The sequence below is a fragment of the Gobius niger genome (genome assembly GCF_951799975.1).
Source record: "Gobius niger genome assembly, chromosome: 6".
In the NCBI taxonomy this organism is placed as follows: domain Eukaryota; kingdom Metazoa; phylum Chordata; class Actinopteri; order Gobiiformes; family Gobiidae; genus Gobius; species Gobius niger.
This window is the reverse complement of record NC_136857.1, coordinates 1965411-1991716: the sequence shown is the minus strand read 5'-3', so window position 1 is coordinate 1991716 and position 26306 is coordinate 1965411. Positions and strand designations below refer to the sequence as shown.

The following is a 26306-nucleotide window of genomic DNA, read 5'->3' as shown; positions in this document are numbered from 1 at the left end:
TTTTTTGTCAAATTATTCTCATTTTTTTGTCACTTTTTCGTCCATTTTTTTTAAATCAATTTTACTTCCAATTTTTCTCACTTTTTTGTCAAATTTTTGTCCATTTTTGTAAATTTTTTGTCACTTTTTCTAATTTTTTTGTCACTTTTTTGTCAAATTATTTGCATTTTTTTGTCAAATTCTTATCACTTTTTTGTCCATTTTTTATCAATTTTTCGTCCATTTTTTTAACTTTTTTGTCAATTTTTTATCAATTTTTCGTCCATTTTTTATCCATTTTTCGTCCATTTTTTTTTTACTTTTTTGTCAATTTTTTGTCATTTTTTCTAATTTTCTTGTCACTTTTTCTAAATTTTTTGTCACTTTTTTGTCAAATTATTCTCATTTTTTTTCTCTGTCCATGCCCCGTCCAGAGCACTTCGCTCAGCTGACCTGCTCCTCCTGGATGTGCCCAAAACGCACATGAAAACCAGAGGAGACGGAGCTTTTTCGGCTGCTGCCCCCCGACTGTGGAACGCTCTGCCCCTCAGCATCCGTTTGGCCCCGACTCTAAGCAGTTTTAAGTCCTCCCTTAAAACCCACCTCTTTACACAGGCCTTTTAATATGTTCAACTGTTTCTCCGTTGTATTTTTTGTTTAATTGATTTTGACGTAAAGTTTATTATTTATTATTTATTAAAGTTTATTTTTTTTTACTTTTTTGTCAATTTTTTGTCATTTTTTCTAAATTTTTTGTCACTTTTTTGTCAAATTATTCTCATTTTTTTTCACTTTTTCGTCCATTTTTTTTAATCAATTTTACTTCTAATTTTTCTCACTTTTTTGTCAAATTTTTGTCCATTTTTGTACATTTTTTGTCACTTTTTCTAATTTTTTTGTCACTTTTTTGTCAAATTATTTGCATTTTTTTGTCAAATTCTTATCACTTTTTTGTCCATTTTTATCAATTTTTCGTCCATTTTTTATCCATTTTTCGTCCATTTTTTTTTTACTTTTTTGTCAATTTTTTGTCATTTTTTCTAATTTTTTTGTCACTTTTTCTAAATTTTTTGTCACTTTTTTGTCAAATTATTCTCATTTTTTCTCTCTGTCCATGCCCCGTCCAGAGCACTTCGCTCAGCTGACCCGCTCCTCCTGGATGTGCCCAAAACGCACAAGAAAACCAGAGGAGACAGGGCTTTTTCGGCTGCTGCTCCCCGACTGTGGAACGCTCTGCCCCTCAGCATCCGTTTGGCCCCGACTCTAAGCAGTTTTAAGTCCTCCCTTAAAACCCACCTCTTTACACAGGCTTTTTAACATGTTCAACTGTTTCTCCGTTGTATTTTTTGTTTAATTGATTTTGACGTAAAGTTTATTATTTATTATTTATTAAAGTTTATTTTTTTTTACTTTTTTGTCAATTTTTTGTCATTTTTTCTAAATTTTTTGTCACTTTTTTGTCAAATTATTCTCATTTTTTTCACTTTTTCGTCCATTTTTTTTAATCAATTTTACTTCTAATTTTTCTCACTTTTTTGTCAAATTTTTGTCCATTTTTGTACATTTTTTGTCACTTTTTCTAATTTTTTTGTCACTTTTTTGTCAAATTATTTGCATTTTTTTGTCAAATTCTTATCACTTTTTTGTCCATTTTTATCAATTTTTCGTCCATTTTTTATCCATTTTTCGTCCATTTTTTTTTTACTTTTTTGTCAATTTTTTGTCATTTTTTCTAATTTTTTTGTCACTTTTTCTAAATTTTTTGTCACTTTTTTGTCAAATTATTCTCATTTTTTTTCTCTGTCCATGCCCCGTCCAGAGCACTTCGCTCAGCTGACCTGCTCCTCCTGGATGTGTCCAAAACGCACATGAAAACCAGAGGAGACGGAGCTTTTTCGGCTGCTGCCCTCGACTGTGGAACGCTCTGCCCCTCAACATCCGTTTGGCCCCGACTCTAAGCAGTTTTAAGTCCTCCCTTAAAACCCACCTCTTTACACAGGCCTTTTAATATGTTCAACTGTTTCTCCGTTGTATTTTTTGTTTAATTGATTTTGACGTAAAGTTTATTATTTATTATTTATTAAAGTTTATTTTTTTTTACTTTTTTGTCAATTTTTTGTCATTTTTTCTAATTTTTTTGTCACTTTTTCTAATTTTTTTGTCACTTTTTTGTCAAATTATTCTCATTTTTTTTCACTTTTTCGTCCATTTTTTTAATCAATTTTACTTCCAATTTTTCTCACTTTTTTGTCAAATTTTTGTCCATTTTTGTCCATTTTTTGTCACTTTTTCTAATTTTTTTGTCACTTTTTTGTCAAATTATTTGCATTTTTTTGTTAAATTCTTATCACTTTTTCGTCCATTTTTTATCCATTTTTCGTCCATTTTTTTTTACTTTTTTGTCAATTTTTTGTCAAATTATTCTCATTTTTTTGTCACTTTTTCGTCCATTTTTTATCAATTTTACTTCCAATTTTTCTCACTTTTTTCTCAAATTTTTGTCAATTTTTGTTATTTTTTTTACATTTTTTCGTCAATGTTTTCTCACTTTTTTCACATTTTCATCCTTGTTTTCATCTCCGTTTTGTTGTTTGTTGTTTGACTGAATTTTTTTTTTTTCTTCCTTTTTCCTTAATTGATTTTGACGTAAAGTTTATTATCTCTTTGTGTTGTGAAGCACTTCGGGCAGCCGTGGTTGTTGTAAATGTGCTGTAAACTTGACCTTGGTAAATGGTAAATGGTCTCAACTTATATAGCGCTTTTCCACCTACATTAGGCACTCAAAGCGCTTTACAGCAAGGACCTTGACCTTGACCTTGACCAATAGTGGCCGGGTTGACACTTTTCTCACATTGGCGATGTCACCTTGTAAATCTGGACACTTAAGATCAGTTACAGCAGCTGAAAATGGCAGCACTGGTAGATAGTGGATTCCAGATGGCTTTATTCTTGATTTTACTCAAAGGAACAGGCCACTGTTTTTCCATACTGTGATATGTTCTTACCTGAGCTTCGACGAGTTGATGCGCACCTGTCTGGTCTTTGTGCAAACCTGTGGAAGAGCGCGGTAGCTTCCAACTTCACCCCCGATTTGGAGCTATAGGAATGTACTGGGAGAGGCCAAATGCTAACAACAGAATGGAAAAACGGTGGCCTGTTCCTTTAAGACTTTTCCCGTCAACTCACTTCTTACGACACTGTTAAGTTTAGGGAACAAACATCTGTCGGTTTTGTGGTTCCGTCACAATACTTTCTGCATCACTCTTTTTTTTAACAATTTCTGACTTTTTTTTCACTTTTTCAGATGTCTTTTCCATCCCATTTTGTGATTGTGCAGACTTCATGTAAATAATTAAAGCAAACCTCTTAACTCCCGCCTGAACCGAGAGCATTTTCTCCAGTTCAGCTTTACCCAAATCCTGTAGGCCAGAGTAACGCCTCATTTGAAAGACCTACAAAACTAAATGGATCTTTTTCCTCATGTCAGATTTTTTTGTTGGGCAGTCGTTTCATTTTTGTCTAATTTTTGTGACTTTTTTGTCACTTTTTCATCAAATTATTTGCATTTTTTTGTCAAATTCTTATCACTTTTTCGTCCATTTTTTATCAATTTTTCGTCCATTTTTTTTTACTTTTTTGTCAATTTTTTATCAATTTTTTGTCCATTTTTTTTTACTTTTTTGTCAATTTTTTATCAATTTTTCGTCCATTTTTTTTTTTACTTTTTTCTAAATTTTTTGTCACTTTTTTGTCAAATTATTCTCATTTTTTTTTTCACTTTTTCGTCCATTTTTTTTTTACTTTTTTGTCAATTTTTTGTCATTTTTTCGTCCATTTTTTTGTCACTTTTTCTCATTTTTTTGTCACTTTTTCGTCCATTTTTTTTAATCAATTTTACTTCCAATTTTCCTCACTTTTGGTCAAATTTTTGTCCATTTTTGTCAATTTTTTGTCACTTTTTCTAATTTTTTTGTCACTTTTTTGTCAAATTATTTGCATTTTTTTGTCAAATTCTTATCACTTTTTCGTCCATTTTTTATCAATTTTTCGTCCATTTTTTTTTACTTTTTTGTCAATTTTTTGTCATTTTTTCTAATTTTTTTGTCACTTTTTCTAATTTTTTTGTCACTTTTTTGTCAAATTATTCTCATTTTTTTGTCACTTTTTCGTCCATTTTTTTAAATCAATTTTACTTCCAATTTTTCTCACTTTTTTCTCAAATTTTTGTTCATTTTTGTACATTTCTTGTCACTTTTTTGTCAATGTTTTCTCACTTTTTTCACATTTTCATCCTTGTTTTCGTCTCCGTTTTGTTGCTATTTTCACACATTTTTTCCAGAAGCTTTTGGACTGAATTTTTTCTTCTTCTTCTTCTTCTGTGGGGTCATAGTTTTCTCTAAAATGCTCAAACTGCTTGTATCTTTCAGCGGCTGAGGAACCAGTCCACAAAGTATCGCACGGACAAGACCTTCCCCACCAAGAGCGCGGAGAAGTCGGACAACTTCAAGAAAAACCGATACAAAGACATTCTGCCCTGTAAGAAACATGTGAATCACGATCTGTGATTGTTTTTATCTGACATTAATGTGCAACACAACAGCACTTTGGCCTGTTGTCACTTTGCAGTTTAGTATTGTGATTTAAAGGTACTGAAGGTAGCTATTCTTTATGATATGTCACACACTGGTACTTTTCTACATGCAGTAATAACATGGTGACAGGTTGTGAGTTGCATGGTACCTAAAAGTGTAATAAGATGGTAATAATGGAAATCACACTGAAACAGGAGACACATCTTTCTCACATATGTCATATAATTTATCATAAACATGTCATGTTTCTGGGTTATTGCATTTTTACTTGATAAAAAATATTTAATTAATTAAAATTATCACCAATAGTCCAATTAGAAGGCTGTATTTTTGTTGGAGTACGTCTTTATGTAGTGCCAATTTAAAACAATGTGCAATTGACGCTGTATACACCAGTGTTAATTTCATCGACTAAAATATTTAGTCTTAATTTTAGTCAAAGTGATATTTTTGACGACTAAAATTGGACTAAAACTAAATGAAAAGTTTCTCATGAGACTAAAACTGTGACTAAAATGTCCAGATATTTGAGTCGACTAAAATCAGACGAAATAAAAATAAAAGGGAGAGACTAAAATCATCCAAACTTCTATTGAGCGTCTGAAAGAACCTCAGATCATTTAAATTCTCTGCCAAAGGATCAGCTCTGAGCTTTGTTCATGTGGAGCAGCTCCATGAAGCAGAGGAACAACATTAAATATGATTATAATGAATATTATCAATGCAAAGTCCACTAAATTAGTCCTAAATTTAGTCGACTAAATTTACGTGCAATTTCAGTCAACTAAAGCTAGACTAAAATCGAATTACATTTTCGTCAAAAGACTAAAACTAAATTAAAATATGTTGTCAAAATTAACACTGGTGTATACTATTGTTTAAATGTAAATAGCGAATAATACAAAAAATGTGCTGTTCCATCTTAAATATATGAATAAAATAACACTCGGTCACACTTTATTTTACACTACTTTAATACATACAATCTGCTTCGTAACAATCTGTAATGAGTTGTACCTGTGTAGTATATACACAATGGAATAATGTGTTTTAGTGCTTTCAAAGGTCTGAGGGATCGGACTGAATGTTAGGTTTTTATGTCTGATTACATTACACTACAAAAAGTAAATATCAAGCATTGGCTTAAATGACTTGAATTGAGGAAATGTTTCTTGTTTTGAGCGGTTTTCACTCATTTAGACACTTTTCCTGATCGAACCCAGTTTCCTTTGCTTGTTTGAGGACGTTTCAGACCAGTTCTAGGGTAAATCTCGCTTTGAAATAACAAAGTCAAATCGCCAATGAGATAAGACCAATTTTCTTTCCCCATTGGCAAAGAAAATGACCTGAAATAAGGACGAAATGTATCGAAACGAGTCAGAAACATCTCAGAACAAGTGAAATGATCTGGGACGAATGCCCTAAAACTTCTTAACTTTTTGTCATTTTTTTGTATTTTTTTTGTATTTTTTTGTCAAATTTTCATCACATTTTTGTCATTTTTTGTAATTTTTTTTTCAGTTTTTTGTCATATTTTTGTTATTTTTTGTATTTTTTTTGGTCAGTTTTTTGTCATTTTTTCGTCAAATTTTCATCACATTTTTGTCATTTTTTGTAATTTTTTATCAATTTTTTTGGTCACATTTTTGTCATATTTCAATGAGTTGAATTGAGGAAATGTATCTTGTTTTGAGCGGTTTTCCCTCATTTAGACACTTTTCCTGATCGGACCGAGTTTCCTTTGCTTGTTTGAGGACATTTCAGACCAGTTCTAGGGTAAATCTCGCTTTGAAATAACAAAGTCAAATCGCCAATGAGATAAGACCAATTTTCTTTCCCCATTGGCAAAGAAAATGACCTGAAATAAGGACGAAATGTATCGAAACGAGTCAGAAACATCTCAGAACAAGTGAAATAATCCAGGACAAATGCCCGACAACTTCTTAACCAGTCAAAACAACTAAGATTTGGATTATTATGCTCAAATTGAGATGTTTATACTGATCTAGTCAAATACTTTTTGCAGTGTATGTACCTCCAAACTTCAGTTATATTCCAATGGGTGCGACCCTGAGAAGTTATTACACATTGTTACAAAGCAAATGACGTTGTACTAAAGTTGGCAGAAACAATGTATCAAGGGTAAGATAAAACACAGTGTTTCCCTGGACTCCTCTGCACAAGGATAAAAACATGCCTTACAGTATTAATCTTCTTACTGAACAGCATCTCACATTCACATGGAAATCAAAGGTATTCAGCAGCTCTACCAGCTCTAGTCTGAGTGTATCTAAGTGGGCATGAAAAGCAGCATAAAGACCTGTGTGCATGACCATAAAGTGGAGTAGAACGATACCCCTCATGACATTTAATCATCAAACTGTTGTGTTTCCACAGTCGACCACAGCAGAGTGAAGCTCACGTTCACCACATCCAAGAATGACACCGACTACATCAATGCTAATTTCATCAAGGTGAGCCGACGTCCAAACTAAGTGATTGTTGTACAGCAGGGGAGGGCGGGGGGCCGATTATTCTCATTGTAAATAGACAGAGGGCCAATTTTAGACCAAAGTAAAGCCCTACACTGGAAAAACTACCATCTTAAATGAGACAAATGACTTAAAATTGCTTGAATGAAGGTTCTTTATGTTGAAGATGTTGAGATACAAATGCTAATGCCAATGGAACAAGCATGAAACCCACTTTTAAATCGGACAAATTAACTTTTTCACTTGAAATTATACAATATAATCTGAGTTAAGAGAATAATAACTTGTTCCTTTGGCGATAAGATGTTTTATCTGATCTAAGACCAGACCAAATCTACTCAAAGCTTAGATTGAATCTCTTCATTCAAGTAGATTTCTGTCAGTTCTTCCTTAAAATTATTGATATTTTTTCCAGTGCACTTTCTACAAATGCCAGAGTTGTACATAATATGACCTAATTGGGTGCATTGACAGTATTTCTCCCATTTAACCCTAAAAATGTTAAAGAACTTTCTGATTTGTGTCATAATGTTTCTCAAAATCATCTTGCACTGCAAAAAGTGGATTCTAAGCAATTAAAAAATGTCTTACTTTAAGAAATAAGTTCTTATTTTTTCCCTAAAAAGTAATAATGTTTTAATAAGTTTTCTTGAGAAAAAAAATCTTGTTTTAGGAAATAAAATCAAGCCATTTCTTGTTCAGATATATTTGCTAAAAACATGATAATATTTATTGTAACAAGAAAGAAAAACTTTTTGAATCTTCTTCAGTTTTAGACAAAGAATATTTTTTCTTATTTTAAGAAAAACTAAGATCAACAACTCTTAATGTAAGAACTGCTTCTCACAGAGAGATAAAACATTCCATTCTTTAAAGTGGGCGGCTCGGTGGCACAGCGGTTAGAGCCTCAGCTTCACAGCCTGAAGGTCCCGGGTTCGATTCCCACCAGGACGGGGCCTTTCTGTGTGGAGCATGTTCTCCCCGTGTCTACCACTAAAACATGTACAATAGGTGAATCTTCCAGCAGGTGATTCTGACCATCAGCCTGGCTCCACATCATGGAGACGGGTCTCCGGGCGCGGCAATACTTTCCTTAAATATTAGTATTTATTAACAACATTTTACTTAAATCAAACAAAATTTAAATAAAATATCCACAATGTTTCACTAAATAAGAATGTTTTCTTTAAATTATTCAATTTTCTGAGGACATTTTTGCTTAATTCTAGCTTTTTATTTGCTAAAATTTAGTGTTTCTTTCTTGTTTTATGATCAGAAAAATATTCTAGAAATAAGAATTCTTAGCAAGAAAAAAATGCTGAACCATTGGCAGAATTTTTTCCTTAAAACAAGACAAAATGTCTGATTTTTTCCCTTGTTTTTAGTAGGGCACTTTTTGCAGTGTGAGGGCCAGAGGTTCTGTGTTGGAGGGCCGGATTTGGCCCCCGGGCCTGACGTTGCCTATCCCTGTTGTACAGTAACATTCTCATCCTTCAGCTCACATAATGCCTCGATTGTTTCAAAGGGAGTCACAGGTTCCCGGGCGTACATAGCCACGCAGGGTCCGCTGCCGCACACAGTTCTGGACTTTCTGAGGATGCTGTGGGAATATAACATCGAGGTCAGTAGAGTAGTAGTAGTATTTCATTAAAGTGTTTGTTTGTTAAATAGTTGTCGATCTTATGCATGCTTGGTCTAGCCTTAGAGCTACTTAGAAAGACATTTATTTGAAGAGGTAGTAGTTGGAGTGCAGTGGAGGAAGCAGAGCCGTGGGAAGATGTTTTAGTTAGGGGGCGCTGAGGGACAAAATTTATCCCCAAAATACTTTTTCTGTGCATAAATCCTGTTTATTAACCTCTTAACTCCCGCCTGAACCGAGAGCATTTTCTCCAGTTCAGCTTTACCCAAATCCTGTAGGCCAGTGTAGCGCCTCATTTGAAAGACCTACAAAACTAAATTGATCTTTTTTTGTTGGGCAGTCGACTCATTTTTGTCAAATTTTCGTGACTTTTTTGTCACTTTTTCGTCACTTTTTCGTCAAATTATTCTCATTTTTTTGTCAAAATCGTACCACTTTTTCCTTTGTTTTTTTTTAAATACATTTTTCGGCCATTTTTTTTCACTTTTTTGTCAAAATTTTGTCAATTTTTGTCATTTTTTCTAAATTTTTTGTCACTTTTTCGTCTATTTTTTGTAATAAATATTTCGTCCAATTTTTCTCACTTTTTTGTCAATTTTTGTAATTTTTCAAAAAAAAAATTCACTTTTTCTAGATTTTTTGTCACTTTTTTGTCAAATTCTTATCACATTTTCATCAATTTTTTATCAATTTTTCGTCAAATTTTCTCACTTTTTTGTCAATTTTTGTCATTTTTTCTAAATTTTTTGTCACTTTTTTTTTCAAATTATTCTCATTTTTTTTGTCAAATTCTTATCACTTTTTCATCAATTTTTTATCAATTTTTCGTCAAATTTTTATCAATTTTTTGTCAATTTTTTCTTTTTCTTTTTTTTTTAATTTTTCGTCAATTTTTCTAAATTTTTTGTCATTTAAAAAAAAAAAAATACTTTTTTGTCAAATTATTCTCATTTTTTGGTCGAATTCTTATCACTTTCTCAATCAATCAATTTTCCGTCCAATTTTTCTCATTTTTTTGTCAAATTTTTGTCCATTTTTGTCATTGTTTGTACATTTTTTGTCACTTTTTCATCAATGTTTTCTCACTTTTTTCCACATTTTCATCCTTGTTTTCGTCTCAGTTTTGTTGCTATTTTCACACATTTTTTCCAGAAGCTTTTGGACTGGGGTAAAGCTGGAGAAAATGTGTTCCCACGGCCTTGGGAGGAAGGGTTAGCTTGTTGATTAAAGATGAGATCATTACTTTCATTAATGCTACTTGAAAACAGGGGAGAGCTTTGGTGAACAACTCGAGTCTCGATGTATCCAAGCGGTGAGAAAAAAGCTGCCAGTAAGTGATCTAAACTAGTTTCTCTTTCGCGCGGCAGGTTGTGGTGATGGCGTGTCGCGAGTTCGAGATGGGGAAGGTAACAGTTTGTTTCCAGCTGTGGTTGAACTAAAAAGCCACAGCCCCATTTCTCAGTTCGTGTCCACGTTTCTCTCTAACACATTTGTTTCCCCTTGAGACAGAAAAAGTGCGAGTGCTACTGGCCGAAGAAACACGACGAGCCGTTCGTTTGTGAACCCTTTAGCGTTTACTGTGTGAGTACATCGTGGAAAAAGGTCCTACTATTTTGTTTAGTCCTAGATTTGGGACCTGATTTAGAGTCAGTCCATTTCTTTTTGACGTAATCCTAGTTCAGACCTTCTTTGATCCGTTTATCAGGTTTTTATTAAATACAGTTATTAAGGGGAGACACTACAGGCAAAACTCAATTTTTTCAGTTTTCAGGTTTTGGGCTAAATCGGTCTCTGAACATATAAGCTTTCACCCGGAAACAGAAAATATGCCTAATCTTCACAATGACATATTTAAATATTGCGCTGATTCAATGTTCCCCCATAGACTTATATGGGAGAATGCAATTTCAAGGGCCTTTTTCTCAAAACACATTTTTCTGTCATTGTGGCGACACTATGTCCACGTCAGTCGGACCTAAAGACTTCACATTTTCCAGCCTTGGACTGAACAATATTTGGAAGATTTTTTCCGTGGGATTTTTTATTATTTAATCCCTAAGCCCCATTTATTGAGTTTTGAATGTCAGAAAATAAGGCGAAAATTAAATTTTTTACAAAATTTTCCACTAAAAAACTGCTTATTTTAAATCTAAACAAGAAATCCAAAATCCGCTCTGAGAAAGTCTTGGCAACTCATTTACCAATAAAATGAAACCATAAATTTGAATGTAGCTCTAAACATTATTCAGATTTCGTCGCCAAAAAGATGGGAAATTTGGGGCATTTTTAGACATAAAACACCTTGTTCTTATATGTATTTTTTTCTCACATTTATGCCAGTGATTGACAGCAAAAGTTTCAAATTGATATCTGTAAATATACATTTTTTCCCTATTCACCTGCAGTGTCTCGCCTTAAATGGGACTTTATTTTGCCCAAGTTCAGTGTCTCTTCTACCACGTTATTGCCATTTTCTCTCCTAAACCGCCTTCTTTGTGTTTCCAGGACTCAGAGGAGAATAAAGGAGATTATGTGACGAGGATGCTGAGGGTGAATTATCGAAACGTAAGCAGTTCTGAAACAGTGAAACGCTGCGGTCAGAGGAACCCGCTCGGGGCACAAGAGATTATATCTTGTCAAAATGTTAGCAGTGTGTGCTTTTTATGGACGGTCACGCGAATTGAGCGGCTTATCTCGCGGAGGAAGTGTCAAAAGTAAATTCACTCAAAAAATGATTTCCGTGTGAAAAGGAAAAGACAGTTCGTATTATGCAATCGCAGCAAGTCATCAGTTAGTAAGGATAAAATGTAGGGTTTAAATGTTCTGACTTTCAACCCTAAAAAGGTATATGTACCAAAAGAATGCAAAGATGAAAACGTCTTCCTCTGCTTGTTATGTTTCCTTTCTCCAGAGCACTCGGACGCTGATGCAGCTGCATTACGTGAACTGGCCGGATCACGGCGTTCCCGACTCCATCCCTCCCATCCTGGACATGCTGCTGGAGATGCGCTCCTACCAAGAGCACGACGACACACCCATCTGTATCCACTGCAGGTCAGACTCACGCAATGGTGTATGTTAGGGCTGCTCGATTATTGAAAAAATAATAATCACGATTATTTTTGTCATAATTGAAATCACGATTATTCAAACGATTATTTGTTGCCTTTAAAAAAATCCAGCAAAAAAGTGACAAAAATCCAGCAAAAAAGTGACAAAAATCCAGCAAAAAAGTGACAAAAATCCATAAAAAAAGACAAAAATCCAGCAAAAAAAGACAAAAATCCAGCAGAAAAATTACAAAAATCCACCAGAAAAAAGACAAAAATCCAGCAAAAAAGTGACAAAAATCCAGCAAAAAAATTACAAAAATCCAGCAGAAAAAGACAAAAATCCAGCAAAAAAGTGACAAAAATCCAGTAAAAAAATTACAAAAATCCAGCAGAAAAAAGACAAAAATCCATCAAAAAAGTGACAAAAATCCAGCAAAAAAGTGACAAAAATCCATCAAAAAAAGTGACAAAAATCCAGGAGAAAAAAGACAAAAATCCAGCAAAAAGTGACAAAAATCCAGCAAAAAAATTACAAAAATCCAGCAGAAAAAAGACAAAAATCCAGCAAAAAAGTGACAAAAATCCAGCAAAAAAGTGACAAAAATCCAGCAAAAAAGTGACAAAAATCCCCAAATTAAAAACTTGAAAAAAAAAAATACAAAAAAAATTTTGAAAAAAATATAAATAAATGAAAAAAAAAAAAAACAAATAAAATTATAATCGATTTTTTTGCGATTATGCTAATTTTGTAATCGTTTACTGTTGTAATCGAAATCGTAATTGAATTTCGATTAATTGCACAGCCCTAGTGTATGTTTAGTATGTTTCCAATAGACGACAGGCAGTCTGACTCACAACAACAGCTGCACTCGTTACCGACACTGGAGCCCCGCAAGGTTGTGTGCTTTCCTGTATACATTGCCATACTGGGATTTCTTAAAGAGGGGGTGTTCTGCTTTTTTCAGTCCCATAGCACCAGTCTATATCACACTACAATGATGACAAACCTTCTGTTGGTCTGTAAATGCAGTAAATTAGAATAACTGCCTTGTATAAAATGTCTCTCTCAAAATGGCTGTAGTGAATGTCTTGAAATAGGCCTCTGTCTCTTTAAGAACCTCTGAGCCTTTAGACACGCCCCCTCCACACGCTGTCTGTGGCATCAGTGGGGAGGGGGTTCTGCTGAGGAGCAGTGGTTGGTTACTCGGCTGGTGACGAAAGCTCGGAGGCGTCTCCAGGAGGTGGGGGCGTTCCTAGGAGGACTCAGGCAAACCTATCCCTAAAATGGCCGCCATCAGAGTTTTTACAGATTACTCAGAAATACGTGAATGTGCCAAGGCGACACTTCAGGCATGTTTTTAATGAGGGAGTGACGTAAAAACAATCCATTTTGCACAATACCCCCCCTTTAAGAACAGCTCATCTCTGGTACAATACAAGGACAACCAACCTTCAACTCAACCTCAAGAAAACTCAGGAAATGACCTTTTTCACCGTAACACGCCAACCCACCATCATCGACAACATTAGAATAGAAACTGTTTTGACAAGCACACATTGGACTTTCATAAAAGAGGCAACCAAAGACTCTGTAAATTCGAAAACTTAAAGGGCTTCATGTCTCACCACATCTTCATCATCATCATGTTATTGTTCTCCTCTCCCTGTTTCATCCAATCCAATCCAACTTTATTTCTACAGCACATTTCATAAACAAGAGTTTCCAAAGTGCTGCACAAGAAAATAAAAGCAATAAAAATAGATAAAACCACACAAATAAAAGACACAGAGGACCACACAACTCACACGGTGTTAAAAGCCAGAGAATAAAAGTGGGTTTTAAGACGGGATTTAAAACACTCCACGTTGGGGACCGTTCGGACGTGGGGGGGCAGAGCGTTCCACAGCTTAGAATGCTCTGCCCCCCCTGGTCTTACGGCTCGTCCTGGGCACCACGAGCTGGAGCCGCCCTCGGACCTCAGAGCGTAAATGTGTAAATGTGGATGAGGTCCTTGATGTACTGAGGGGCCAGACCATTCAAAGCTCTAAAAACAAACAATAAAACCTTAAAATCAATTCTAAAATGAACAGGAAGCCAGTGCCACGACGCAAGAATGGGGGAGATGTGCTCATACTTTTTGGTTCCTGTTAAAAGCCGCAGAATTCTGGACTAACTGCGAGCGATAAAGAGCATTCTGACTTATGCCGGTGTAAAGTGCGTCGCAGTCGTCCAGGCGAGTTGAAATAAAAGCGTGCACGACTTGCTCGAAGTTCTTAAAAGATAAAAAAGGTTTAACTTTTGTTTAATGCTTTAACAACAGCATTGATTTGCTTGTGAAGTTTAAAATCAGAGTCGACACTGACGCCGAGGCTGGAGGCTGAAGAGCGAACACAGTGTTTAAAGGAATAGGCCACCGTTTTTACATACTGAGATATGTTCTTACCTCACTTTAGACGAGTTAATATATCCCCGTCTGGTCTTTGTCCGTGCACTCACACATACGCAGCCTCTCCCACATGTCACATAGCTCCAAAAAAGCTCACGATAGAAGCTACCAAGCTCTTCCACGTGTTCCCTATTTAAATAAAGTTACGTGAAGTGTTTTCATGCGAAGTATATTTACACAGAAATGTAGCATGTCGATTTTATATGCAGATAAAAAGGGGGACTATATTGTGAGGCGTAATACGGGGATATATTAACTCGGCTAAAGTGAGGTAAGAGCATATCTCAGTATGTAAAAACGGTGGCCTATTCTTTTAAGACGGCCCAGGTCATGTGAAGGGTCCATGGAGCCAAACACAACCATTTCAGTCTTGTTTTCATTGAGACTTAAAAAGTTTTGAGCCGACCAGACCTTGACGTCACTCAAACACTGGAGTAGAGGTGTCAGGGGGGCCGACCATTTTTCTTCAACGGCTTATAGATTTGGTCGTCTGTGTAAAAGTGGTAAGCGACGCCGTGCCTTTGGAACATTTCATTTAGTTTCATGACCATGCTTACACTCAAGAACCAGAACATGTTCACCAGAATCGTCGGTCTACCCACTCCCGACCTCACACATTTAAACAATAAGGCCATAACACAGGACAACACACGCCCACTGCAGCTTCTCTTTCACTCTATCACCCTCCGGTCATGGATACAGATCACTCGGCTTCAACAGAGTTTTAAAAATAGTCTAATCCCCACAGTTAACAAGCCATAATTAAACTACTGTCACACCTGTATCGATCAGTGTTGTCATAAGGTCACACTTGTTTGTTGTCTGTTTGTAACGTGCTTTTCTGTCTGTGTGACTGAGAAAAGACAAACTAAACTAACTAACTTTGTGAACGGTTAAATAGACTAATTCCCCTCACACTATAACATTGTTTCCTTGTCAAATAAATACAGTTTTCACTAATCCCAGGGGCGGACTGGCCATATGTCCATTCTGGAAGAGCACAGAAGGGCCACCGGTCTGGCCTCTCACTTCACCTTACCCTTACCCCCGGGCAAAACTGAGCTTTACCCAAATCTAAAAGCTTAACCTCTTAACTCCCGCCTGAACCGAGAGGATCTTTTTCCTCACGGCTTCACATTTTTTTCCCATCATTTTTTTGTTGGATATTCAACTCATTTTTGTAACTTTTTTGGTCAAATTTCTGTCATTTTTTCGTCATTTTTTAATAAAATTTTTGTCACATTTTTGTCTTTTTTTCATCAATTTTTCGTCACTTTTTCGTCAATGTTTTCTCACTTTTTTTGTCACATTTCCATCATTGTTTTCATCTCAGTTTTGTTGCTATTTTCACACCTTTTTTCCAGAAGCTTTTGGATTGGGGTAAAGCCAAACTGGAGAAAACGTGCTCGGTTCAGGCGGGAGTTAAGGGGTTAAAAGAAAAACATCCAAAAACAAGAATGTGCTGGAAAAGCAACAAAAAAGTGACAAAAAAGTGACAAAAACACAAAAAAATGCAATGAAAAAAGTGATGAAAAAACAACAACATGAAAAAAACCCGAAAAACAAGAGACGAAAACACGCCAAAAAGCCACAAAAAAGTAATGAAAAAGCAAAAAAAAACGTGACAAAAAGTTACCATCACTTTTCTAGATTCTAGCTTCCAAATGAGGCGTTACAGTGTCGCTCTCCAGTCAAGAAGCTTTTAGATTTGAGCAAAGCTGAACTGGAGAAAATGCTCTCGGTTAAGGCGGGGGGTCAGAGGTTAACATGTGTATTTGTGGAAGTGTCACATTTACGCTAATTTGGGCCAGACTGACCAGAGTCCAGGGCTGGTTTTCAGTCCCAGTCCGGCCCTGGTTAATCCTGTTCATTTGCTTTGATCGTCTCTTCTTCTTATGCGCCCCAGTCTGTATTTTCCCGGACGCTAAACTGTCATCCACATTTTTACAGCCCATAATCCATCCCCGGACCTGTTTTACTTGTCAAACCGTGTCCAAATTCAAGACCCAACACGATCACATTAGGATCACATTTAGGACATAAGTAAAAATACATGTTAGACTCTGAGTGGATGGATGGAAATGGTAAATCTCTTTTAAAGGCCTTTTTTAGGTGACATTGTGCAGATTATTGCACAGTAGCAGCATGTTGTACACAGCCAGCCAACAACATAAACAAATGTGTGGTTTGGTCTCAAAGGTTAGCATGGGAACCCATTTCCAATAACAAGACAGTAGCTCACACACATTGTACACAGTAAAGCAGGAAGTCTGTGTAGGCGGTGAGTGAGCAGCCCACTGCGCTGTTTCCACTTAACATTTGAGAGCTTATGGTTTGAACAGAAAGAAAAGTATATGTGAGTGTGTGATAGGGCTGTGCAATTAATCGAAATTCGATTACGATTTCGATTACAACAGTAAACGATTACAAAATTAGCATAATCGCAAAAAATCGATTATAATTGTATTTTTATTTTATTTTATTTTTAATTTAATTTTATTTATTTTTTTTAAAATTTTCCAATTTTTTTTCCAATTTTAAATTTTTGGATTTTTGTCACTTTTTTGCTGGATTTTTGTAATTTTTTGCTGGATTTTTGTCACTTTTTTGCTGGATTTTTGTCTTTTTTCTGCTGGATTTTTGTCACTTTTTTGCTGGATTTTTGTTTTTTTTGTGCTGGATTTTTGTCACTTTTTTGCTGGATTTTTGTCTTTTTTTTGCTGGATTTTTGTCACTTTTTTGCTGGATTTTTGTCTTTTTTCTGCTGGATTTTTGTCACTATTTTGCTGGATTTTTGTCTTTTTTTATGGATTTTTGCCACTTTTTTGCTGGATTTGTGTAATTTTTTGCTGGATTTTTGTCACTTTTTTGCTGGATTTTTGTCACTTTTTTGCTGGATTTTTGTCTTTTTTTGCTGGATTTTTGTCTTTTTTCTGCTGGATTTTTGTCACTTTTTTGCTGGATTTTTGTCACTTTTTTGATGGATTTTTGTCTTTTTTCTGCTGGATTTTTGTCACTTTTTTGCTGGATTTTTGTCTTTTTTCTGCTGGATTTTTGTCACTTTTTTGCTGGATTTTTGTCTTTTTTTGCTGGATTTTTGTCTTTTTTTGCTGGATTTTTGTCACTTTTTTGCTGGATTTTTGTCACTTTTTTGCTGGATTTTTGTCTTTTTTCTGCTGGATTTTTGTCACTTTTTTGCTGGATTTTTGTCTTTTTTCTGCTGGATTTTTGTCACTTTTTTGCTGGATTTTTGTCTTTTTTCTGCTGGATTTTTGTCACTTTTTTGCTGGATTTTTGTCTTTTTTCTGCTGGATTTTTGTCACTATTTTGCTGGATTTTTGTCTTTTTTTATGGATTTTTGTCACTTTTTTGCTGGATTTTTGTCTTTTTTCTGCTGGATTTTTGTCACTTTTTTGCTGGATTTTTGTCACTTTTTTGCTGGATTTTTGTCACTTTTTTGCTGGATTTTTGTCACTTTTTTGCTGGATTTTTGTCTTTTTTTATGGATTTTTGTCACTTTTTTGCTGGATTTTTGTCACTTTTTTGCTGGATTTTTGTCTTTTTTTATGGATTTTTGTCACTTTTTTGCTGGATTTTTTTAAAGGCAACAAATAATCGTGATTTCAATTATGACAAAAATAATCGTGATTATTATTTTTTCAGTAATCGAGCAGCCCTAGTGTGTGATACAGGACTGTTATAGCTCATCTACTTAAGCATCTAAAGAAGCGACATTTGTGTGTTCACAGTGCTGGATGTGGTCGAACGGGAGCCCTGTGTGTGATCGATTTCACATGGAACCTCTTAAAGAAACAGGTATTTGGCTTTATTTTACTTTCATTCTTTATAACCGTATCTTAAGGTTAGGGTTAGGATTAGCGATCATGCATATAAAACATCTCAAAGCATATTGACAGGAGAGTTTACAGCCAGTGCGATGCTGTCATGAGTCGTCTTTTGTTCACCTGTTTTTGTATGTTTTCTTGTGTTTGGTTTAATGTTTTATTTTGACATGTGTTCTGTTCTTGTGATTTTCCTTGACTTCCCTCGTTACCTGCCGGCCCCGCCCTGATGTGTTCCACCTGTGCCCCGTTTCCTCTTGTATTTATACCCCCGTGTTTCCCTTGTCCTTGTCTATGTCAGCCCCGGTTTTTGCTTTTCTCTGGATGTTGTTATTTTGGTTTTCGTCCGTTAAACATCACCAGTTTTGGGGTTTTATTTTCTTCGCACCACCTCCTACCATGACAGATGCCTCATTTGAAAGCCAAGACATTCTAGTTGGTGTTTCCTCACCCTGGTCATCTGTACCAGCCTCATGTACTTGATTTTGATTCTGTGTGTGAGCATGAGTGTAGAGTAAAGGGTAGGGGGTGTAGGTGTGTGTGTATTGTGACAACTGTATATATTGGGAGGGTTTGTCGAGCAATAATGTTTTAATGTCTTTTTTTTTTTAATGTCAAAGCACTTTGCGATGCACCTGTGTATGAAAAGCGCTCTATACATTAAGATTGATTGATTTCTAAACACAACTTACCTCACATTTGCCATTCCGAACCGTAATCACAACCCTCACCCCTGACCCTAAACATAACCTCAACCCCCTGATCGGTACTTTTGTTTTTGCTGTTTTAGATCAACAATGCTAGATTGTGATAAAGATGTTTTTGAGGTTTTCACTTACTTGCACAGCTCAATGATCATCTTACTTTGTTTTGTCCTTGTTGCTTGTAGATGATCACGTCTGATTTCAACATCTATGACCTGGTTCAGAACATGAGAACCCAGAGGGCGTCCGTCGTCCAGACCAAAGTAAGGTATTTTGTATTTATGCCACAAATCTGCTGCATGTTTTAATTGATCATGGTCTAAATTGGAAGTCACAGATTAATAATATCAGAATGAAATGATCTAAAGCAATAGCGATGTTATATAAATCCAGATACATTTTAAACAAAGAAAGCTTAATTCTCATATATAACTCATTAATCATGCCATATGTCACTTATTGTTTAGAAATTTGGGGAAACACCAATAAATCACACTGCAAAAAGTCATTAACTAGATCAGTATAAACATCTCAATTTGAGCATAATAATCCAAATTTTAGTTGTTTTGACTAGTTAAGAAGTTGTTGGGCGTTTGTCCTGGATTATTTCACTTGTTCTGAGATGTTTCTGACTCGTTTCGATACATTTCGTCCTTATTTCAGGTCATTTTCTTTGCCAATGGGGTAAGAAAATTGGTCTTGTCTCATTGGCAATTTTACTTTGTTATTTCAAGCGAGATTTACCCTAGAACTGGTCTGAAATGTCCTCAAACAAGCAAAGCAAACTCGGTCCGATCAGGAAAAGTGTCTAAATGAGTGAAAACCGCTCAAAACAAGAAACATTTCCTCAATTCAAGTCATTTAAGCCAATGCTTGATATTGACTTTTTGTAATGCAAACACACACAAAAATGTCACCCTACAAAAAAAGGCAATAAGACTCATCACATTCTCAACCTGCAACCAACCAACCCATTCCCTGTTCATAAACCTGCAAACATTCTATGATTTAGTAGATTTGTATACAATAAAAATGATGTTCAAAGTAAAAAATAAACTTCCCCATCAGACAGAGCCGGTCTGAGCTCAGATGTTTAGACGTAAAGGGGTCGATCTCTGGAGTGACTGTACAGAGGATCTCACATCATGTCCCGCTCTCTTCCACCTAAAGAGAATGTATAAAAGTATTACACTTGAAAAATACCTTCATTCTGTTTACCAGTTTGTTTAAGACTGTCAACTTACTTTAAAAAACAAAAAGGTAACACTTTACATTACGGGCCGGTAAGTCCGTGGTACTTACAGTGGTTATTACTAGTAACGACAGTGGTAATTATTGTGGTACTTAAAGTGGTACTTACAGTGGTAGCTCTAGGTTAATGTGGTACTACAAGTGGTAATTACTAGTAATTAGGATTAGGGTTAGGGAGACACAGTTACCACAGTATCTCTCATTACTAAGAGATACAGTACAGATACAGTCTTAGTAATGAAGGTTGTACTTCTATTTACTTTGGTACTTTAAGTGATAGTTTCTTGTAGTTACAGTGATACATCTATGGTACTTACTGGTAATTCAAGGATACTACAGCAGCAATTTATAGGCAGTAAATGTGGTTCTATTTCATCCCTCCTGACCGCCAGAGGCGGTGCTGAAAGCACTGAATGTTCCCTTCGCGCATGCGCAGTTCGAGTAGGAATACCAACAACGTCACAAACTTGTGACCCTCGGATGGCCAATCAGAGGCTATATAGCCCGATGACTTCCGAGGCTCTGTTCCTTTTTTCTTCTCGCGCGCAGTTGGTACTGCAGGTGTGTCTACTGCTTTGGTTTAAGCTATTGTGCACACTACTACTGTTTTTTTGTTTTTCTGTGATTCTACGTACGTCGCCGGTAGCCTTGCGACTGCTGTGTCGGAGGTGCGGGGTTCTCCGCCCTCCAAGGGCTGCGACGCTACTCATCGTTTGTTTTCTTGCCCTCCCAGGTACGTGTATTGGGGTTTTCTCTCTCTCTCGCCTTTGCTGGGTAGACAGCGTGTCCGCTCTCTTCCCCCAGCTTACGGCGGTTGGAAATTAGGCTGGGTGTGCTCCGTATAGCCTGATTTCTGTGTAGCGTTGGGTTTTTTTTGTCTCCGCCAGCTACGTGTGGTTAGCTAGGTTGCTACGATTTTCGTGGGTGAGCCCTCCTCCCCCGACTGACTGCAGTTTTTTCACCACGGCCCTTTCTATTTTACCGTGGTTGTTTTTTGTTGCCCTTGGTGAGTACCTTGTGTTTTGTTTTGTTTTTGTTTTTTTGCCTCTACTGGTGCAGACTGCGTACGCGCCTCTTCCCCCAGTTTATGGTGTGAATTTTGTGAGTTGGTTGAACTCATGGTGACTGCTCAGCCTTCTGGTGCTGTGTTGTTTTTTCTCTTACTTCCCCGGCCGGGTAGGCTGCGTGTGCGCCGCCTTCCCCCGGTTCGTGACTTAGCGTGTGTTTTGTCCTTCCTAACGAGACACCGTTTTTTGCCATGGATGGTGGTCACTGTTGTGTTTCCTGTGGCGCCTCACTCCAGGTTGATGACGGCCATGACCTCTGTCCTGTCTGTCTCGGGCCCGATCATTTGAGAGAGGGGCTTTCTGATGACCCGTGCATGAATTGCAGCTTCATGTCTAGGGCAGTGCGACTGGCCCGGTTGGCACAGGTTTCCTCTGGCGGCGACTTGCCCCTAGAGGCGCTGGCTGCACCGGGCCCAGTTAGGCGCTCCAAGCGTAAAGGTGAGGCCGCCTTGGCGGCTCCCCCTAAGAAGAAGGCTGCGCAGGACAGGGCTCTCTCCTCGCAGGTCGAGCGGCTGTCGGCTGAACTGGCTGAGATGAAGTCCATGTTTCAGGCTCGGAGGATAGTGGGTCTTCTCGGACCATGCCTGTCCTTCCCCCTGAGGATGACGTCCTTTCACTGGCTGCTTCTGTATCTCTTTTTTCGGAGGACTGTGAGGATGCCGCCTCGCAGGTTTCCGTGGCGGGCTCTCGTGGTTCTGACCAGGGCTCGCTGGTTGAGGCTGAGGACAGTTCGATGCAGTCTGTCCTGCGGTTGGCACTACAGAGCCTCCAGGTGGAGGTGCCACAGCCAGATGCAGTTGCCCCGGGTAGTGCTTTTTTTAGGCGTGGGCGGCCGCCTTCCACCTTTACCGTCCCGCCTTCTGAAGAGTATCTGACGGAATTACATGCATGCTGGAGGGAACCTGCTGCCTTTGCTCGCCTTTCGGCCGATGGCAGAGCGTTGGCGGCTATGCAGGGTGCTGATCAGGCCGGGCTGGAGCACATGCCTGCGGTTGAGCCGGCCATTGCTTCCCTGATTGTCTCTCCCGAGGAGGCGCTGCGCCCGAATGTTCGTTGCCCACGACCCCAATGTCGTGTCACGGACGATCTGCTGACTAGGACCTACAATGCTGGCGCCCGTGCTGGTCGCATTGGGAACTCCTTGGCGCATTTGATGTTTGCCCTTTCTGCTTCATTGCCTGCGGGCGGCTCTCCTGCCAGTTCAGTTGGGTTTAGTGATGCTGCGCTGCAGGCATTTGCCCTTTTGACGCGGGAACTTGGCCGAATGATGTCTTTCTTGTGCCAGGCTCGTCGGCAGGTATGGCTGGCACAGTCACCCCTGACGGAGGCGTGTCGTAGAACTCTGCGGGGTGTTCCAGTGGAACCTGGAGTGCTTTTTGGGCCGGCTGCGCTGGAGGCGCTGGAGAGGACCATTCGTGCTCGTGAGACCCGCCAGCAGTTGTCTGGCCTTAATAGGGCCATGCCTCCTCCTCGTTTCGGGGGCCCGCCGCCTCCTCCCCATAGACCTCGGTTCTCGCCTCGGGCTTACCCTGTTGTTGACGGTTCTCGCCAGCCTGTGACCCGGCAGAGGCCGGACGGGGATTTTCGTGGCCCTTCCCGTGCGCCAGCGGGTCGGGCACAACCGATTGATCGTTCCCGTCGCGCCCCCAGGTTCCCACGGGGCCAGGGGGCTAGGAGATGAGGGTCTCCGGCCGGCAGTCGGATATTTCACCAGCGAGCAGCTCAGTTGCTGGGCTGCTCATGGCTTGGATCCATGGGTGGTTGCTACCTTGACCCAGGGGTACAAGCTGCAGTTCCGACGCCGGCCTCCTCTTTCACGTCGGGTCGCAATGACCATCATCAGCGACCCGGCAAAAGCGTTGGCACTGGATCAGGAGTTGTCTGTCCTCCTGGCCAAAGGTGCCATCGAGGAAGTGAATCCTCTGCGGCAACCCAGGGGTTTTTATTCTCCTTACTTCCTTGTTCCGAAAAAGACAGGCGGTTTTCGACCCATCTTGGATCTGCGGGGACTGAACCGGTTCTTGAAAGCGCTTCCGTTCCATATGTTGACCGCCGCGGAGGTTGTACAGTCAGTCCACGAGGGGGAATGGTTCACTTCCATAGACCTCAAGGACGCCTATTTCCATGTCCCCATCTCGCCTCAGCAGAGGCGATTCCTCCGGTTTGCGTATCGAGGGCGACACTGGCAGTTCAGAGTGCTCCCCTTCGGTCTCTCTCTCTCTCCGAGGGTGTTCACACGCTTTGTGACTGCAGCGCTGGCACCTCTGCAGTCCCAGGGGATGAAGGTTCTGCCGTACATAGACGACTGGCTGGTTTGCGGCCCCTCTCGTGCACTGGTGGCTCGACACACGTCCCTTCTTCTTTCACACGTGGCTCAGCTGGGGATAACTGTAAATCTGGAGAAGAGTTGTCTGATCCCCTCACAGACTGCGACATTCATAGGTATGACCCTGGATACGACCACCATGTTGGCTCGCCCCTCGCTTCCGCGGGTCAGCAATATCCTCCTTCTACTCAGTCGGTTCAGATTAGGGAGGTTGTTGCATTATGTCACGTTTCTACGCCTCCTGGGCATGCTGACTTCAGTGTCCCGTATTGTCCCTCTCGGGCTTCTCAATCTGCGGTCGTTTCAGAGATGGTTGAATGGTTTCCGTTTAGACCCCAAACTGCACAGGCGTCGGAAGCTTCGTGTGTCGTGGAGGTGCCTGTGTGCTCTTGTCCCATGGCGGAACGAGGCCTACATACTCAGCGGGGTACCCATGGGCATTGTCGTGTCACGCAGGGAGGTGGTAACGACGGATGCCTGCCGTACAGGCTGGGGCGCCGTGTGGCAGCACAGGGCGGCCCACGGTCTGTGGTCTCTAGGGGAGCGCAACGACCATGTCAATGTGCTCGAGCTCCGTGCGGTGCACCAGGGCTTACGGTGCCTTCTGCCTCATCTGAGGGGGAAGCATGTGCTCATTCGCTCAGACAACACAACCGCTGTGTATCATGTAAATCACCAGGGAGGCACCAGGTCCGCGGAGCTTCTGGCGGCTTCACGGGACCTCCTTACATGGGCTGCCTCTCGTCTGTCCAGCCTGCGGGCAGTGTACCTACCGGGGGTGTGGAACAGGTCTGCGGATTTCCTCTCCCGTCAGGGGTGTCCTCCGGGGGAGTGGCGCCTCCACCCAGAGGTGGTGCGGTCAATTTGGGGCATTTTTGGCGTAGCGGGGGTGGACCTTTTTGCCAGTCAGGACACGGCGCACTGTCCTCTGTGGTTTTCCCTGAGGGAGCCGGGCTCCCTCGGCCAGGATGCCTTTGCTCACCCCTGGCCTCGAACGTTGCTGTACGCCTTCCCGCCGATACCTCTGATTATGCCGACCCTTCAGAGGATTCTCCAAGAGGGTCACCTGGTGTTGTTGGTGGCCCCGTTTTGGCCGGCGCGGACGTGGTTTCCACTACTGTACAGTCTTTGCCACGGCCAGCCATGGTGCCTTCCCGACCGGGCGGATCTTCTCTCTCAGTTGGGCGGGAGTTCTGGCATCCCGCGCCGCATCGGCTGCAGCTGTGGGTGTGGCCACTGGGGGATCCGAGGGGTCTCTGACGGATATGTCGGATCCTGTCAGGAGGACCATCCTGAATGCCAGAGCGCCATCTACGCGGCGGATGTATTCCAACAGATGGACGCTGTTCTCTCGTTGGTGTGCTGCTCATGGTAAAGACCCTGTTTCTTGTTCGGTGTCTACTGTTTTGGAGTTTTTACAGTCACTTTTGGATAAGGGGCGCACTCCCTCCACTCTTAAGGTGTATGTCGCGGCAATATCATGTCACCATGTTCTTGTCGGCAATGCTCCTGTGGGGCGTCACAGTCTTGTGTCTCTCTTTCTTAGGGGTGCACGGAGATTACGTCCGCCGGTGGCCCCACGGACTCCACCTTGGGATCTACCATTTGTGCTGTCGGCTTTGGGGCTGCCTCCTTTTGAGCCGTTGGTTCGTGCTGACTTGCGGTGGGTATCTCTGAAGACTGCGTTTTTGCTGGCCATTGCTTCAGCGAAGCGGGTTGGTGAGCTACATGCCCTGTCTGTTAGTGCCGAGTGCCTGAGGTGGGCTCCTGATGGCTCTGGGGTTACGTTGTGGCCTAACCCTGCCTTTCTCCCCAAGGTTTTGTCTCGTTTTCACTGCAATCAGCCTTTGCGGCTTGGGCGGTTGGAACCTTCACCCGGTGGGTCAGGTTCGGAGTTGTTGTGCCCTGTTAGGGCATTGAGGACGTATATTGCTGCCACAGCGGGTGTACGTAAGTCGGACCAGCTTTTTGTGTGTTTTGGTGGTGCTAGGCTGGGTTGTGCTCTCTCGAAGCAGCGCCTGTCCCACTGGATTGTTGAGGTGATTTCTCATGCTTACGAGGCTGGGAACCGTCCCCTGCCGTCTCCTGTTCGGTGCCACTCTACTAGGGGCGTCGCAACGTCATGGGCTGCCTTGCGGGGGATGCCTCTGGACGCCATTTGTGATGCTGCTTCGTGGTCATCTTCCACTACCTTCACCAGGTTCTATAGGGTGAATGTGGCGGGTTCTCAGTCTCTGGATGCTGTGCTTCTTCAGGGATCCTCTGAGTCCGCTTCCTGAGGTGTGTGGTCGGATTTCCTCGTGACTTGGCTGGTATTCGTCATTCAGTGCTTTCAGCACCGCCTCTGGCGGTCAGGAGGGATGAAATAGAACGAGAGTTACGTATGTAACTACGGTTCTATGAATCCCGGATGACCGCCAGAGATTCTCTGTCACTCGTGATCCTTGCGTTCGCGCGAGTGGGGTCTGCAGGAACAGAGCCTCGGAAGTCATCGGGCTATATAGCCTCTGATTGGCCATCCGAGGGTCACAAGTTTGTGACGTTGTTGGTATTCCTACTCGAACTGCGCATGCGCGAAGGGAACATTCAGTGCTTTCAGCACCGCCTCTGGCGGTCAGGAGGGATTCATAGAACCGTAGTTACATACGTAACTCTCGTACTTCTACATACAGAAGTATGTAGGATTTTGTGACTATAAAACAACATAAACAGCATTAGAGAAAACAAGAAGTACGACCTTCATTAAGAAGAGTTACCACTGTATCTAGAAGTACATACCTTGTCAATCTCACTATAGTATCCTTTAAGTACCACAATAAGCACCTAGAAGTACCACTATTATTACTAGAATTTACCACTGTAAGTACCACCATAAGTTCTATAAGTACCACGATAAATACCTAGACTTACCACT

General features: G+C 40.0%; 1 protein-coding gene across 1 annotated transcript in view; it reads left to right on the top strand.

The window, feature by feature from the left end:
* Positions 1-26306, top strand: part of ptpn22 (protein tyrosine phosphatase non-receptor type 22) — a 60393-nt gene that overhangs the window by 12502 nt on the left and 21585 nt on the right. The window contains exons 2-10 of the mRNA XM_079558274.1: positions 4407-4515; positions 6969-7045; positions 8589-8684; positions 10070-10108; positions 10212-10283; positions 11208-11267; positions 11614-11756; positions 17952-18018; positions 18934-19011. Coding sequence (XP_079414400.1) covers positions 4407-4515; positions 6969-7045; positions 8589-8684; positions 10070-10108; positions 10212-10283; positions 11208-11267; positions 11614-11756; positions 17952-18018; positions 18934-19011 — 741 coding nt within the window. The remainder of the gene's footprint in view (positions 1-4406; positions 4516-6968; positions 7046-8588; positions 8685-10069; positions 10109-10211; positions 10284-11207; positions 11268-11613; positions 11757-17951; positions 18019-18933; positions 19012-26306) is intronic.